The 17,193-nt window shown below is 37.3% G+C and overlaps 1 protein-coding gene across 10 annotated transcripts in view; it reads left to right on the top strand.

The window, feature by feature from the left end:
• MND1 (meiotic nuclear divisions 1) overlaps positions 1-17,193 on the top strand; it is a 209,329-nt gene that overhangs the window by 74,618 nt on the left and 117,518 nt on the right. For all 10 annotated transcript variants that reach the window (XR_002326086.2, XM_078149051.1, XM_078149047.1 and 7 more), the window contains 2 exons: positions 5,851-5,925; positions 15,423-15,537. Coding sequence is in view for 9 of the 10 variants with exons in the window: in XM_078149051.1 (XP_078005177.1) it covers positions 5,851-5,925; positions 15,423-15,537 (190 nt within the window). In the remaining variant the exon portion in view is untranslated. The remainder of the gene's footprint in view (positions 1-5,850; positions 5,926-15,422; positions 15,538-17,193) is intronic.

Here is a 17,193-nt window from a genome sequence, read left to right as displayed (position 1 = left end):
CCTCTCATAAAGAGGTATAACTGGTTTGGTTATGTCATCAGGACATTACTGATTGGTCTTATTCATGATGGGGATTAGAATTAATGAAGAAGGAAATGTTAAACGGAAGCTTACAATGCTGTCTTTATATGTACATCAGGAGTGCAGACACATTGTATAGCTCCCCACTTCTTAAGGATATTACTCCTCATTCTCAAAGAACATTCAGGTCCCTTTCATTGTCCAGATATTGCTAGGTCACACGTGGAAAGGGCAGTTTCCTGCAGTCACTGATGAGAAAAGGTTTCTGTTCATCCAAGACTTTAATTATTTCCTTCATGTTAATACTCTACATGGACTGTGATATTTTACAGAAATAAAATAAGATGTCTGCTTTTTACCAGGTGTCTGTTTCCTAAGCTTCTAACTTGTTTATAGAAAACAATGCAACAGAGAGTTTTTGACAGGAAAATTTCTTGTAATAATTTAGTTAAGTAGTATATGGAAGGCCAGCCTTAGATTGACATCCTGCCTCTGGCCCATCCTAGCTTTGGTGACCCAGAGAAAGTCAGTTAACCTATGAAGTTTGCACAGCAACATTCTAAGATTATGAATTAGAGATGAGGAGTTGCAGGGGCATTGATGGAGGGAGTTTCCACAATGAGAGTTCCCTTTGCTGATCTAGACCAAAAAAAAAAAAGTTACAGAAAAAAGGCCAAGTGAGATCAATAAAAGGGGAAAGAGGAGCAGTCTTGTGAAATTATCTAGCCTGTTTTGGTGTGGTCCAAGGCTGCATGTGGATGAATGTGGTACACTTGTAGTGGGTTTAGGTTAATGATATTTAATTCATTTCCACATGCAACTTCTTATCAGCTTAGTGAACTGAGTGAAATATTTAGACCAGAGATTCCAAAACTTATTTGGCCTACTGTCTCCTTTTAAAAAAAAAATTACTTAGCACCCTCCTGAAAATCTACTTTCTTTAATGCTTTAACAATTTAAAAATATATATATGCATCATTTTTTAAAATATGAAATACATATTTTTAAATAATGCATCTTAAATTTAATTATTTATTGTAAATTTCTGGGTTTTTTTCCTACATTGAAATTTTGATGATGCAATATTGTGTCATATAACCTTATACATATTGTATTGTAAATAAGCCATTACACGCACATATTCCTGCCAATGCATGCTTTATTTCCTGACAATGCGCAACAGGTTCACCAGCCAACACTTGCTTGTTAAGACCTGTTGGTGGACTTGACCACTGATCAGATTATAACTTCCATTTTGTGTGTTTATTTGGGAAATAATGTAATCACTACAGCTTTAACTCAGTTACACAACAAATAAAACATGTACAAATGGTTTTTAAAATTTTTCTTGTCTTCTCTTTTTTTCTTATGCTTCCACCATCCCCCAATTGCACCCAAGGCTACTACTGCCCTCCTCAATCATCCTAGCACCCTCTAGGGGGTGGTATCTCCCATGTTGGGAAACCTCTGGTTTTAGACTGATCACTGTGGTGATAAAGAAAATACTTAAATAAATAACCTAAGTAGATGTGTAACAGATTAAAGAAATTTGGCAGCCAATGTGACGAATTCCAAGCACCGAGCACATAAATTTGAAGTGTCCTTTACCATATTTTTTCCAAGCAGTGAGAACTTCCTTCACTGCTCATTCTGAGTACTAGTGAAGTGGCCACACACTTATAGAACTAGAAGTCTCCAGGACAGGTACCATATAGGAAAGTAATTTCCAAGCAGAATTGAATTGAGCCATTATCCCAGTATGTGGGCTATTGGCGTTTATTGAATTGTTGTTATTTCGTTTTCAGTCACATCTGACTTTTTATGACCTCATTTGGGATTTTCTTAGTAAAGATGCTGGAGTGGGTAGCCATTTCCTTCTCCAGCTCATTTTACAGATGAGGGAACTGAGGCAAACAGCGTTATGTGACTTGCTCAGGGTCACACAGCCAGTAAGTGTCTGAGGCCAGATTTGAACCCAGGAAGTTGAGTCTTCCTGACTCCAGGCCCAGCACTTAATCCACTGTGCCACCTACTTGTCTGTTTATTGAATATTAGGGTATTGAATTTGCTTCTTTGTGTTGTATACCTGTTCTATTCCACTGATCAATTTAATCAGCACCCAATTATTTTAATATTTACTGCTTTATAATGTAGCTTAAGATTTGGCATTAGTAGGCTTCCTTCCTTCCCATTTCTTTTCATTATTTTTCCTGAGATTCTTAACTTTTTTCTTCCTTTTGAATTTCTTTTTTCTAGCTTTATAAAGTTTGATTGGTATGACATTGAATAAGTAAATCAATTTAGTTAGCATTGCCATTGTCATTATTTTGGCTTATCCTACCTGTGAGCAATTAATATTTCCTGATTATTTAGGTCTGTCTTTATTTTTAATAAACAGTTGTTTATATAGGTAGGTAGGTGGTACAGTGGATAAAATACCAGGCCTGAAGTCAGGAAGACCTGAGTTCAATTGCATCCTTTGATGCTTACTAGCTCTGGGACCCTGGGTAAGTCAGATAACTTCTGTTTGTTTCAGTTTCCTCATCTAGAAAATGGGGATAATAATAGCACTCACCTCCCAGGGTCGTGAGCATCAAATGAGACAATAATAATTGTAAATTGCTTAGCACAGTGCCTAGTATATAGTAAGTGCCCTATAAATGTTAGCTGTTATTATTATATTTAAATAGTTCTTGCATGTATCTTGGAAGAAATATTTTATGCATTCTGTAGTAATTTAAATGAAATATCTCTTCCTTCTGGGTTTTATCAGTATTCTGTAGAAGTGCTAATGATTTTTGTGGATTGTGATGGAGTACTGTTGTGGTGTAAGAAATGAGAAAATAGATGATTTTAAAAAGATGGAAAAACTTACATGGACTGTTGCAAGGTGAAGTGAGCAAAATCAGAAGAATAATTTATATTTTGATATCAGTGTTATTTTTTAAAATGAAGAATTTTATAATCTGATAAAGAATGAAATAAGCAGAACCAGGAGAACAGTTTATATGATAAAACATTACCAATAAAAATTTTGCAAGCTGTAAGAACTGTGATCAGTACAATGACCATTCATGATCCAGTGTTGATAAAACATAATATCCATTACAGAAAGGTGAGTTATAATGCTATCCACTATAGAAAGGTAGAATGAGATATATATAGATAAGTTTGTAGATAGATAGATGACAGATATGCATATGTACTACATAGATAGGAAAGTAGATAATGTACATATACATAGATAAGTACTTACGCATATCTATCTACCTACCTATCTATGTAGAATGCAGTCATTGAAAGATTTTGTTTTGCTTGACTCTGCATATTTGTTCCAAGAAATTTCTCTTTTTCTTTTGCCAAGGGGGTAAGGGAAAGAAGGAGAGAAAATAGATTTAAAAAAAATTTTTTTTGACCTAGAGAAGTGGGAGGTAGAGGAGGCTACTGTATATGTGAAATGTTGCATGTGCTTTGAAATAAGGTTACTATATCAGTTTTATTTATTAGTTTTATTTTGTATCAGGAGACCTCAAGAAGTGGGAGTAACCTGTAAATGTAATATAAAAACAAAATACATTGACAAAAATTTAAAAATAAAATGAATTGAAACTGTAAAAGACATCAGCATTTAAACGAGCTCAATAGCCAGTATTTGATCACAGAGGATATTAATAGGGTCATCACATGATCATAGATTTAGGGCTGAAAAGGACAATAGTCAAAATAGACAATATCTAATCCAACACCCTCATCATATAAATGAGGAAACTGAGGCACAGGGTTGTTAGCTGTCTTACCCAAGGTTTTAAAGGCTGTAAAAGTGGCAGACTGGAAGTCATTTCTCTCCTCTCTGTATAAAGAGAATAGACTATGGATAAAGTATGTTTACATATGCTGTCCAACACGGCTGACATGTCATGTTGGTTTTATTTAATCATTTCTCAATTTTACAAAAGAAGGCTCTGATGCGTGGGGAGAAGTGTTGGTCATGGCAGTGACATGATATAAAAACAGCAACAAAGCAATCAATTACATTTTTAAAAAATAGATAAAATGAAGTTGTTGGATGAGTTAAGTTCCCTTCTAGCTCTAGATTCTTGATCTGCTTTTCTTGGCCTATTAGCTTGCTTGCTGCAAGATCTGATAACTCGCAAAAACACCTACATTTTTGCTTCATTTGCCTATGTGCCCTTGTATTCTTTTATCTGTAGGCCAGCATAATTGTCAGGCTAAGACAGAAAAGGCCTGGGGCTATCAGCACACGTTGTTGTTAAGAATAGTGATAATAATAATGTCATACTTTAAGGTTTGTAAAGCACCATATATGTTTTCTTAATTGATCCTCACAACAATCCTGTGAGGTAGATGTTATTATTATCCTTGTTTTACAGATGAATATACTGAGGCAGACAGAGGTTAAGTGACTTGTCATACTGCTAGTTCACATCTGAGGTAGGATTAGAACTCAGTTCTTTCTGACTCCAGGTCCATCAGTCTAGTCACTCACTTTGTGAATGCTTGTTGTCTGATGTCAGTGACCAACAGCGCCCTGGTCCCACCTATCAGCTAACTATCATGAGTAAAGGATATAGAATTCTTCTTTAGGCTAAATCAATTCAATATGTTGGGTTTTTTTGGTTTTTTTTAAAGAAGGCATTCCACAGCCCTATTTGACCTGAGAAAGGATGGCAACTATATTAGCAGTATTGGTGTTCAGTCAGTCATATCATTTTATTAACTGGTTATCCCACTTTGTAAAGAGTTGAGCTAGAAGGGTCCAACTTCATTATTGTCAATGGCTGAAATGACTGATTGTTCCTAGACCCAGTGAAAGTAAATTGAAGAAATTAAATTTAGTTTTTCAAAACCAAAGGAAAAAAGACATGAATTGAAGTTGTATAAAAATCTCTTCCCCCCAAATCATCTCAGTTCATGTAAATCAAATTGGAATAATAGAACATCTCAAGTTACTTGAAGAAAGCTGCCGAGCGAAGACTCAGAAAAGACCGAAAGTGGTATGAGAAGAAAATGTTTTAAAACATTTTTTTTCATTCTTTTCCACTAAAATCTTTCTTTATTATCTCCTTGTGGCAGAGAAGTAGCCCTGGGTTCATGAAAGCTTAAGACAATGAAACACATGTTCTGTCAAGTCACAGAATCAGAAATTTAGAACTCCAAGAAACATTAGATGTCATCTAGTTCTACTGAGTCATTTTACAGATGGGGACGATGAGGCTCAGAAAAGTGAAGGGATTGCCTAAGATTACACATCTAATAACTAGCTCTTGGTAGACTGTGTCTTTCCATGGACCATCATAGCTAAGTGGTGAGTAGCTTATCACAAGGTTGTCTACAAGATGTTAGGATTATAAGATCATGTAGTCCAACACCTCATTTTACTGATGAGGAAACCAAGGTCCATAGAGTGGTGAAGTGATTCCCCCAAGGTCACATAGATAGGAAGTGGCAAAGCAAAGATGCAAATCCAGCTCCTCTGATGCCACTTCTAGCTCTCTTTGCGTTGTGCCCCCATTAATTTTGCAGCCACAGCAACTTTTGGATACCATCAATCTACTGAGACACAGAGGGGTTGGGATCTGGGTTGGTGGAAGGAATAGCCATGTTGACAGAATCATAGACCCCTGAAGTAGATATATTCAGGAAGCCCCAGGGAGCCATGCTTCCTCACCTTTTCTTAATGATAGGAAGGTCCATTGCCATCTTTGATTTTACTGGGCTCTAGATGCAACAAAATCCTTGTAAGCTAATGTTACGTGGTTCAGTTGGTAAATTACTCTTGTTTATGTTTTGTTTCACTTCCTCCTCCAGTTTTCAGAGGGGAATCAGAAGAAAGAGAATCTGCAACAAAGCATCAAGAAAGCCAAAATTGGCCGTCAAGACACGGTAAGCTCCTTCCATCTTTAGTTTCTTTGACAATAACGCCCCAGTATTGGCCAAAGACAAAGATCTTGGAGCAAGAAATGTATATCGCACCCAGCAGGCTTCTGTAATCATGAAGCTGGGTTTTGGCTTGGCCTAATTCTCTTTGAGGTGGTTTTCTATTAATCCTCCATTTCTGAATGCCATCGACGCACTGTCTTTTGTGTGCTCATGAGAAATTTAAATGACTTAAAGGATCCTTGCATGAAAAAAAAATGTTCATTTTCTTTGATCTAGCATTACAGATAAAAAATCATCAGTTTTGCTACATTCCTCAGCCCAGAGAAACACTGAAGAGCAGATTAAAATTACATTCTACCTGGGTGATAGCAATAAAAAGTTCTGGTGGCCTATGTTTAGCAGCAATGTTTGAACTTCCCTTCTAATGACAAAAAAGGACTTGACACTTTCAGAAAATGAGAAAGAAACAATAGCAGTACTACACAATTGTAGCATTTTATACTTTTCAAAGTATTTTCATACATTCTTATTTGAGCAGTCAGCACAGTCATGGATAGGAATAGAAGGACAACAGCAACTTCTTTTCTTAAAAGAAGCTCACTATTGCATTTTGTTTTCATGGCTTAGTCATCCCCTCAACTCTTCCCCATCCTACACAGAGCCCTTCCTTGTAACAAAGGAAAAAAATTGAGCAAATCTAAGGAACATCATGATAGTGTATATCCAGCATTCCATATACCTGGACCCCACTTCTCTGCTGAGAAGAGGAAGGTAGATGTGTTTCATTGGTAATTCTCCAAAACTGAGCCTTTCATTGTAGTTCATGAGAGTTAATCACAAAAGATAAAGTAGATTTTGATCATGTGAAATTGAAAACCTTTTGCATAAGCAAAATCAACGCAACTAGGATAAGAAGGGAAGCCATCAGTAAGAAACTAACACAAATACATAAAACCAAGAGCTGTTTTCCAATGGATAAGGGTATGAACAAATGACTCTCAAACCCATTTATAAACTACACTAGTAATTAGAGAAATACACATCAAAATGACTGAGGTTCCCCTGCATGCTTAGCAAATAAGCAAAAAGTGACAAAAGATGGAACTTGTCTAGGAGTGGGGACCTGCTGCCTCAAGGCCACATGTGGCCCTCTAGGTCCTCAAGTGCAGCCTTTTGACTAAATCCAAACTTCACAGAACAAATCCCCTTAATAAAAGGATTTGTTCTGTAAAACTTGGACTCAGTCAGAAGGCTGCAACCAAGGACCTAGGAGGCCATGTGTGGCCTTAAGGCCGCAGGTTTTCCACCCCTGAACTAGTCAGTCTTGAAAGTGTTGTGGAAAAGGAAGCACACTGATATAATGTTGGTGGAAGTGTCAATTGGTCCAATCATTGGTCCACATTCATCAAAGTGATTTGGAATTGTGAAGGGGACTAAAAGAGCCATATCCTTTTGACTCAGTAATCCCACTGCTAGGCATAGACCCCTAAAGAGGACAAAGATAGAAAAGAAAGACATATGTTCTAAAATATTTATGGCAGCACTTTTTGTAGTAGCAAAGAACTGGAAACAAAGTAGATACCAACCAGTTGGGGAAAGGCTAAACAAATTGTGGTATATGAATGAGAAAGAAGGGAGGGAGGGAGGGAGGGAAGGAGGGAGGGAAAAAAGAAAAGATGGAAGAAAGGGAAAAAAAAGAGTGAGGAAGGAAGAAAAGGAAGATTAGAAGGACAGAAGAAAGGAAAAAAGGGAGGGAGGAGGGAAGGAAGGAATGAAGGAAGGAAAGGAGGGAAGAAGGAAGAAAGGGAGGGAGGAAGGAAGAAAGAAAGGGAAGGAGGAAGATAGGAAAGAAGGACAGAAGAAAGAAAGAAAGGGAAGGAGGAAGAAAAGAAGGGAGAGGAGAGAAGAAGGAAGAAAGGGAGGGAGGAAGGGAAGGAAGGAAAGGAAATTATTATTTATTTACTACATGCCAGGCACTGTGCTATTCACTTGGGATACAAATACAACTCAAAAGAGCTACAGTCTCTGCTCTCAAAGACCTTACATTCCAGTGGGGCAGGATCACATACAGTAAGGAGCTGAAAAGATGCCTCCCAATGAAAATATGATTTTGAAGTCCAGAAAGTCAGAAACAGGGTCAGGAGGGGAATGAAGGAAGACTGGCCAAGGTCCCTTCACAGTCCAGGAGGAACTTACTTGGAGTTCCTGGGAGAAGAGGGGCAGACCTTGTGGAGGAAGCGATGTTGGTAGGATGTTCCAGGGCAGGGAATAATGGAATATTATTATGCTGAAAGAAATTATGAATATAATAAATAAGGAGAAACGTGCAAAGACTGTCATGAACTGATGCAGAGCTAAGTAAGTAGAACCCAGAAATCTACCTACATGTGACTACAGCAGTGTAAATGGAAAGAATAATAGCAACCAAAAAAAATGTGTAATTTAATGACCAAACTTGAAGGCAGGAAGAGAAAATGCACCCTCCCCTCCCTTCTTTGCAGAAGTAGGAAACCCTGGGTGTGAATCATCGGCTATACTGTTGGACTCAATTGATCTGTTAATTAATTCTGCCAAACTGGTTTTTTCTTTCTCTCTTTTATTCTTTGTTCCATGGGACGTCTATCTGGGAAGTAAGGATTATATCTGGAAATGAAGGTGATGCTAAAATAAAAAATGTCAATAACATTTTTTAAAAAAACCCAATTAATTAGAAATTCAGTCGCTTTTGGAGCGTTACATTATTGTGTGTATTCTCTTGGTTCTACTTTCTTCATTCTGCATCAGATGATAAAAACCTTGCCATATTTCTCTGGATTCCTCATGTTGATCTTTTCTTATGATTACAATGACATTCCAGTGACAGAAACTTCTAAAGACACTTCTCAAGGGACAACATGTTCTGAATAGCTACCACAAATAACCTGGAAGTATTTTGTTGTCTTCAGTAGGCAAGCCGCAGTGGTCACTTTTTGACACTGCTTCCCCTTTAACATTGGCAATTCTGGGTAGAAAACACCTTCAAGTTAACGGGAAATGCTGGCACTGAGCTTGGCAGCCTGGCTGCTGAATGTTAGCTATTGCTTTGTGGTGCTTCCTAAACAGGAAACACTTTCAGCTAGGTGAGAAAAGGAGTGGGTGTTGTTTTCAGCTAGGAATAGAAAGTCGTTGTGCAAGAATCTCTTGGGACAGAGACTTTCTTTGGCTTCCTTGTCTATAGTTTTTTGAGAGACCTCTCACTGGCCTGTCTGCTCCTCTTGCTGCTCATTCCACCATTACCAAAGAGTCTTTCTCATATTTTCCCTTCTCCTTAACTTTCACTCTACTAGTTATACATGGCATTCAGTTACACTTAAATAGATGGCAAAGTCCTTGGTCGAAACACATAGGACATCCTCTGATGAAACTCAAAAGTCTCGACATCGTCTTCACCAGAACTTGGATCTGTGGTAAGAAGCAGGCTGAGAACAAAACCTTAGACAAGTCTCATTAGACAAATTGGGTTTTACAACTTTTTGTTGCAGATTTGTAATCCAGTATAGTGCCTGGCCATGGTAGGCACTTAATAAATGCTTGTTGACTTGACAAGTGAGTTTAAGAAAATTTTTTATTCATGCTTTCTTAAAAAATTACAGCCATTTCCCCATAATCCTCCCTCCTCCCAATAGAACTCTTCCTTATTAATAAAGAAACACAATTATGCAAAATAGATCAATACATTGGCTATGTCTGACATTATGTATGTAGTTAAGTTGTGTTCCATCATCTTTGTAATGCCAGTCAGGAGGCATACTTCACGATTGTCAACGCACTAAAGTCACTGTTGGTCCTTGCGCTGATCAGAGTTCATAAGTCTTTCATTGTTGTTTTCCTGTACATTATTGTGTAAATTGTTATCCTGGTTCTGCTTAGATTTGTATCAGTTCATATAAGTCCTCCTGAGTTTCTCAGAATTCTTCATATAGTTAGTTATCTAAATGCCATAGTTTGTTCAACCATGCCTCAATCAATGGGCACCCACCTTGTTCCTTGTTCTTTGCTACTACAAAAAATGCTACTATATGTAATTTTGTATATATGCAACCTTTCTTCCTTTGACCTCCTGGAATACATGTCTTAGTAGCTGTACCATAGAGCCCTCCAGTATTTGGGAATTTTATGTCTTCTAACCTGCTACTGTATTCTTATGGTCATGAACAGAGAGACAGAAGCGCCCTAATTCTAATTTTTGTTATATTCACCCCAATGGCTATTCTAAACCTTCTCTCTTCTACTCAGGCTCCTGGTTCCACTATCTTATCTCTTACTCCCAACAGATGACTTCACCTTCTACTTCACAGATCCTGATGCCATCTGATGGATCACTTTCAACTGCCTTCTCTCTACTCCTTTTAACTTCTCACTGTCTCAGCCTCCTTTTTCCCCTCTAGTTTCAGAGGATGGGATAATCCTCCTTGTCAAAGTTAACTCCTATTACACCTTTGTACTCGATACCATCACCTTCTGTCTCTTCTATGATCTTGCATTTTCTCTCAAAATTTTTCAATATCTCCTACCATATTGATGACTTTTCAGCCTACATGCATCCTCAGGCCTACATAAAGAAAAAAAAAACACCACCACCTTCTTTTGGGTCTACCTTTCTCAACCCCACCCATTACCAAACAGCTAGAAAAAAAATAGTCTGTTTTCATTCTCTCAATTCATCAACAATTTTCTGTTTTTTTAATTAAATTTTTTAGAATATTAATTTATTTTAAGTATTCATCTTTAAAAAAGTTTAAGTTTCAAATTCTCTACCTCTTTCTAGCCCTTTCTCCAACCATTGAGAAGACAAATAATGTGATACCCATTATACAAGTGAAGTCATGTAAAATATATTTCTGTATTAGTCATGTTGCAAAAAAAAAAAGGCAAGAAGAATAAAGAAAGTGAAAAAATTATAATTTGTACTTAGAGTTCATCAGTTCTCTCTCTGTGGGAGATAACATGAGTCCTTTGGAAGTATCTTGGATCATGGTATTGGTGAGAGAGATCTTTCACAGTTGATTATCATGACAGTATTGTTGTTACTGTATACAGTGATGTCCAGGTTCTGCTCACTTCACTCTGCATCAATTCTTCCAGGGGTGGGGAACCTGCAGCCTTGAGCACACATGGTCCTCTAGGTCCTCAAGTGCACCCTTTGACTGAATCCAGGTTTCCCATCCCTGATTAACCTTCCCAGATTTTACTAAAACCATCTTACTTGTTATTTCTTAAAGCAAGAGTATTCCATCATAATCATATACCACAACTTTTTCAGCCATTCCCCAGTTAATAGGCATCCCCTCAACTTCCAGTTCATTGCCCCCACAAAAAGAGCTGCTATAACTATTTTTGTACATGTAGGACCTTATCTTTTTTTTTTTTTGCTCTTTTTGTGGTACAGACCTAGTACTGGTATTGCTGGACCACAGGGTATATACACAGTTTTATGGTCCTTTGGACGTGGTTCCAAGTTGTTCTCCAGAATGGCTGGACCAGTTCACAACTTCACCAGTGGTGCATTAGTGCTACTACTTTTCCATATCCCATCCAGCATTCATTATTTTCATTTTCTGTCTTGTTAGCCAGTCTGACAGGTGTGAGGTGGCACTTCAGAGAACAACAATTTTCTTGGTTATGGAACGCCTCAATCCTTTACAAATTGTCTTCCATTTTTACCACTATATTAAAAATAGCTTTCCCCAAGATCACTGATGACCAGCTCATCACTAAGTCCAGTGATCTTTTTTTCTGTCTAGATTTTCTTTGCCTTCTCTATAGCATTTGATGCTGTGAACCACCTTTTCTTTTTATATCCTCCTTGTTCTATACCCACACCTTCTCCCTTGTGAATATTCTCATTATTATTATTTTCTTATCTCTCTGACTTTTTTCTCTGCCTCTTTTGCTGACTCCTTATCATCCTCTTGCCCCTAAAATATAGATATTCCCAAAGATTGTCAGTGACCTTTTGTCTTCTTTCTGCCTTTACATTCAGTTGTTCTCTACTCTCATGGCTTCATTTACTACTTTTATGCAGGTGACCCTAAAATTGTCTCCTTCTCCTAGAACTACAGTGCTGTATCTTAGTTTCCTGTTCTGGACATTTCCATCTGGATGGTCCACCAGCACCTCCTACACTGCATATCCAAAACTGAGCTTAGCAACATCTCCCCAAACCTGTTTCTCTCCCGATTTGCCATTTTCTTTTAATAGCACCATCAGTGTGCTCCTAGTAATCCATGTTTATAACCTTAAAGTCATCTTTTGTTCTCTTTCTCCATAATGTTGTTGTTGTTGGGTTGTTTTCAGTCATGTCTGACTCTTCATGACCCCATTTAGGGTTTTCTTGGTGAACATCCCAGAGTGCTTTGTTATTTCCTTCTTCAGTTCATTTTACAGATGAGGAAACTTGAGACAAACGGGGTTAAGTGGTTTGCCCAGGGTCATACAGCTAGTAAGTATCTGAGGCCAGATTTGAACTCATGAGAATGAGTCTTCCTGACTTCAGACCTCGTGCTCTATCCACTGCATCCCCTCGCTGCTGCCATAGTATATCCCACATCTATTTGATCTTTTCCATTCTTATTGCATACATTGTAGATCAGGCTGTTATCTCACTCTAATAGTCTCCCAACTGCTGCCTTGTCTATAATTCTGAGATTCCCAACCTAAGGGTACATGTACCCTGAGCAGTATAAGAAGCTTGTCAAGGAGGTGGTACAGAGAATGTTTGATTAAAAAAATAATTATATTGTCCTATTGAAATTAACACAGTTTATTTTTTAGGTGCATATACATAGTAAACTCTAGTATTTATTTCCTTTCATATTGAATAGGTGGTTTGAGAAAGTGATGTGGGTTCCTAATCTAGCCCTTACCTAATTCATCCGCCATATCCTTTTCTAAATGTTCCTTCTTAATACATGTCTCTGTGGTGGCTGCTCCTCGACATATGTACCTTCTGTGGCTCTCCGTTATCTGCCAAATAAAGTATCAACTCTTAATCCTGGAATTTGAGGTCATCAAGAACCTGGTTCCAATCTACACTTCCAACCTCATTTCATATATTTGATATATTCAGCACTCCAGCCAGATTGTATACCTCACTTCTCGCTATCCCTCTGACTTTCTCTGTCCCAAACTGAAAGCAAGACTGTATTGCATAGTGGATAGAGCATTAGACCTTGAGTCAGAAATACCGGAGTTTGAATATGGCCTCAGTTACCAACCCCTTCTGTGCCCCATGGCTTACTGGTCTCAGCCTCACTTTCCTTATCTGTAAAATAAGGATAACAATAGCTAGCCTCTACCATACAGGGTTGCTGTGAGAATCAAGTGATATATTATGTGTACAGTACCTTTTAAACCTTAAAGCTCTGTATGAACGTTAGCTATTATGAATCCTCATGTGTCTCATAGCACTGTGCCTGGACCCCTACTTTGTACTTACCATAGCTGTACACCTGTCTTTCCCCGGATTAGATTATAAGTTTCTCAATGAGAGCAAGCTCTGTTTATTTTTGTATCACTGGCATAATGACTCTCACACAATAGAAACATATAATAAAGGTCTGTTGAAGTGCATACTTAAAACTTTCTACCTGTTAGGAAAAACTGGGACTAGAAAGTTCTGTTGCTGGTTATTGGATCACATTTCCATTTAAAACTTAGATTTGACCTTCTATGAAAGAAAGGTGGTGCAGTGAGTTAAGATTAACTCTTCTCTTGTCTTCCCCTTCCTCAGTCTCTCCCACACTACCTTAAATGTATGTGACTTTAGAGCGTTAATGGTAAGGACGTAATAAATACTTGTCAAATTGAATTAAGTGAGAAATACAAGAGAGAGAGAGAGAGAGAGAGAGAGAGAGAGAGAGAGAGAGAGAGAGAGAGAGAGAGAGAGAGAGAGAAAGAGAGAGATGGAAGGACAGAAAGTATAGTGGTAAGAAAGTAAAATTTTGAAATTTGGGATCTAGAGAGATGTTTCAGTGAATTCTATGGATCTGGAATTCGTCCTGACTACCACTTATAACTGAGTGTCTGCCAACTTAAATATTCCTGATTGGTGGTGAAGACTGTAGGAAGATTCGGATAGTGATGATAAAAAATAGATAAAATATCTTTATTTGAATTAAATCAGTTGTGTTAAGGACACAGTTATGGTCTACACAAGTTTTTACAAGCCAGATTTTGAGGGAAACATGAAGCCAGTATTTGGACTAACACTGTTTTAAAGAGAAATTTAGGAAGGCATTCCCTCTGCAAACCACGCCCCCCACACACACACGGTTGCTCTGTGATAAATTTATGTTAGGAATCACACAGGATGAAAAAGCATTGATGACTTGTAGTCTATATTGTTGGAGAGGTTATTCACGTTGGTGAGGTAGCAGATCTATTTGAATATTAGTGTATTTTTAAAAATATCTAACTTAGATAAAAAAAAAAGGAGGGGCAGCTAGGTGGATGGAGCACCGGCCCTGATGTCAGGAGGACCTGAGTTCAAATCCAGCCTCAGACCAAACACTTGACCGTACTAGCTGTGTGACCTTGGGCAAGTCACTTAACCCCTATTGCCTCACTAAAATAAAAAAAAAATTGTATCTAACTTGGCCATTCATAGACAGTATTCATAACACAATGCTTGGCACATAATAGGTGCTTAATAAATGTTTATTGATTTATTGATGTGTAGTTTGAGCGGTAATCACACTGTCTACTCATGAATGCTCATTTCATCATATCCTTACATCCTACATCCAAGAAAGAAACATGGTGTTTTAGGGAGACAGAGATATGAATAGTGACTGCTTTATTTATACTTCACTGGTGCTTTGTGGATAAGAAGAACAGTAAAAGACATTGAGGATATGAATGCCTGAAAAAAGAGAAAGGATGTTGTACAAGAATGAGATTTGCATTTAAGTACCTCCAAGATTCTGGAGGACTAAGATCACATTGGATGGCTCTTCTGAGAATAATTTATGGGAAAACATGGACAGAACTCATTGGAGATGAGAAGGCAGTTGGGGGGTTGTAATCTACATCAGAATGGGGGGAAGCCCAAACTGTTAAAAATCAGGGATTTTCCGGGGCAAAAGGGAATTGTTAAGGAGATAAATTAGTCTCTAGCTTAACCTCCCTGTAACTAAGCCTATTAGGTGTTGGGCAATGAGAAGAAATAAAATAAGGAGCAGCATGATGAAAATAGAATTAGAGGTGGAGTCAGGAAGGTCTGAATTGAAATAATACTTAAGACATTTGCCAGCAGTGAAACGCTGGGGGAAAAAATTTTAATCACTCTGGGCCTTAGTTTCTTCATCTATAAAATGAAAGGAATGGCCTCAATCTCTGAGGTTCTTTTCAGTTTTATGTCTTTGATGAAATCCTATGGAAATGCATGTTCGATTTGAGCTTTTTCTTAAACCAGATTTTCTTTGTGATGATTGTAGCCCATGACATTATTTTGAACACAGGAAGAACGTGCTTCACTCTCAAAGGAGCTCGCTTCCCTCCAGCAGAAGAAGGAGGAGCTGAAGGCTGAATTGGAAAAATACAAAGAATGTGATCCTGAAGTTATAGAAGAAATACGTAAGTATGCTTCCTGGCTTGAGTGTGCTTAAGGTCTGCAGTGAATAGAGCCTTAAACCCTGGAAGCCTTTTATAGGTAAATCAGTGAAAGAATTGTTGCTCTGTTTACTTTGATACCTTCTGTTTCTTTTTTCTGATATTTTAAATGTTAAGCCAGGGCAACTTTAGCAAAGTTGCAGGATACAAAATAAATACGCATAAATCATCAGCATTTCTGTGTATTACCACTGAAGTCCAGTAGCAAGAGATAGAGAAATTCCTTTTAAAATAACTATAGACAATATAAAATACTTGGGAGTCTACCTGCCAAGACAAACCCAGGAACTATATGAACACAACTATAAAACACTTTTCACACAAATAAATTCATATTGGAAAAATATTAATTGCTCATGGGTAGGCTGAGCTAATATAATAAAAATGGCAATTCTACCTAAACCAATCTATTTATTCAGTATCATACTAATCAAGCTATCAAAAAGTTGTTTTATAGAGTTAGAAAAAAAAATAACAAAATTCATCTGGAAGAACAGAAGCTCAAGAATATCGAGGGAATCAATGAAAAAAATGCAAAAGAAGCTGGTCTAGCCATACCAGATCTCAGACTGTGTTATAAAGCAATAATTATCCAAACAATCTGGTACCAGCTAAGAAATAGAGTAGTGGATCGGTGGAATAGATTAGGTACAAATTACATTATAGTAAAAGACCATAGTAATCTAGTATATGTTAACCCAAAGATCCAAGCTTTTAGAACATAAACTCATTATTTGACAAATACTGCTGGGAAAACTGGAAAGCAGTAAGGCAAAAACTAGGTATAGACCACCATCTCACACCATGTACCAAGATAAGGTCAGAATAGGTACCGTGATTTATACATAAAAGGTGATACTATAAGCAAATTAAGAGAGCATGGAATAGTTTATCTGTCAGATATATGGATAAGGGTAGAATTTAGGACCAAAGAAGATACAGAGAGCATTACAAAATGTAAAACAGATAATTTTGATTATATAAAATTAAAAAGTTTTTGCACAAACAAAACCAATGCAACCAAAATCATAAGGAAAGCAGAAAACTGGGGAAATTTTTTTACAATAAGTATCTCTGACAAATGCCTTATTTCTAAAATATATAGAGCATGGCAAATTTAAATTTGTACACAGCAGTAGCAATATTGTTTGATGAAGAACTGTGAATAACTTAGCTCTTCTCAGCAATGCAATGATCCAACACAATCCCAAAGGACTCATGATGAAGCGCACTATCTGCCTCCAGAGAAAGAACTGATATTGTTTGAATACAGACTGAAGCGTGCTATTTTTCACTTTCTTCCTTTCTTTCATTTTTTCTTTTATTCTAGACTTCTTGTACAAAATGACTAATATGGAACTGTTTTATATCAATGCACATGTATAACCTATACCTAATTGCTTACCATCTCAGGGAGTGGGGAGGGAAGAGAGGGAAGGATAAAATTTGAAACTCAGAACTTTAAATAAAAAGGTTAAAAAATTGGGAAAAAATGCTTATTGAATGCAAATAATGAATATAATGTATCACTTTGATCTGTAAACCTAAGTAAGGAGAAATAAGAAGTTATTTGATGGCTTCTCAGATTTATGGGATAGGAAGGGATTGTTATAAAAGCTT

The sequence above is a fragment of the Phascolarctos cinereus genome, unplaced genomic scaffold, assembly GCF_003287225.1.
Source record: "Phascolarctos cinereus isolate Bilbo 61053 unplaced genomic scaffold, phaCin_HiC Scaffold_9;HRSCAF=440, whole genome shotgun sequence".
Lineage (NCBI taxonomy): Eukaryota > Metazoa > Chordata > Mammalia > Diprotodontia > Phascolarctidae > Phascolarctos > Phascolarctos cinereus.
This window is presented reverse-complemented; position numbering and strand designations above follow the sequence as displayed.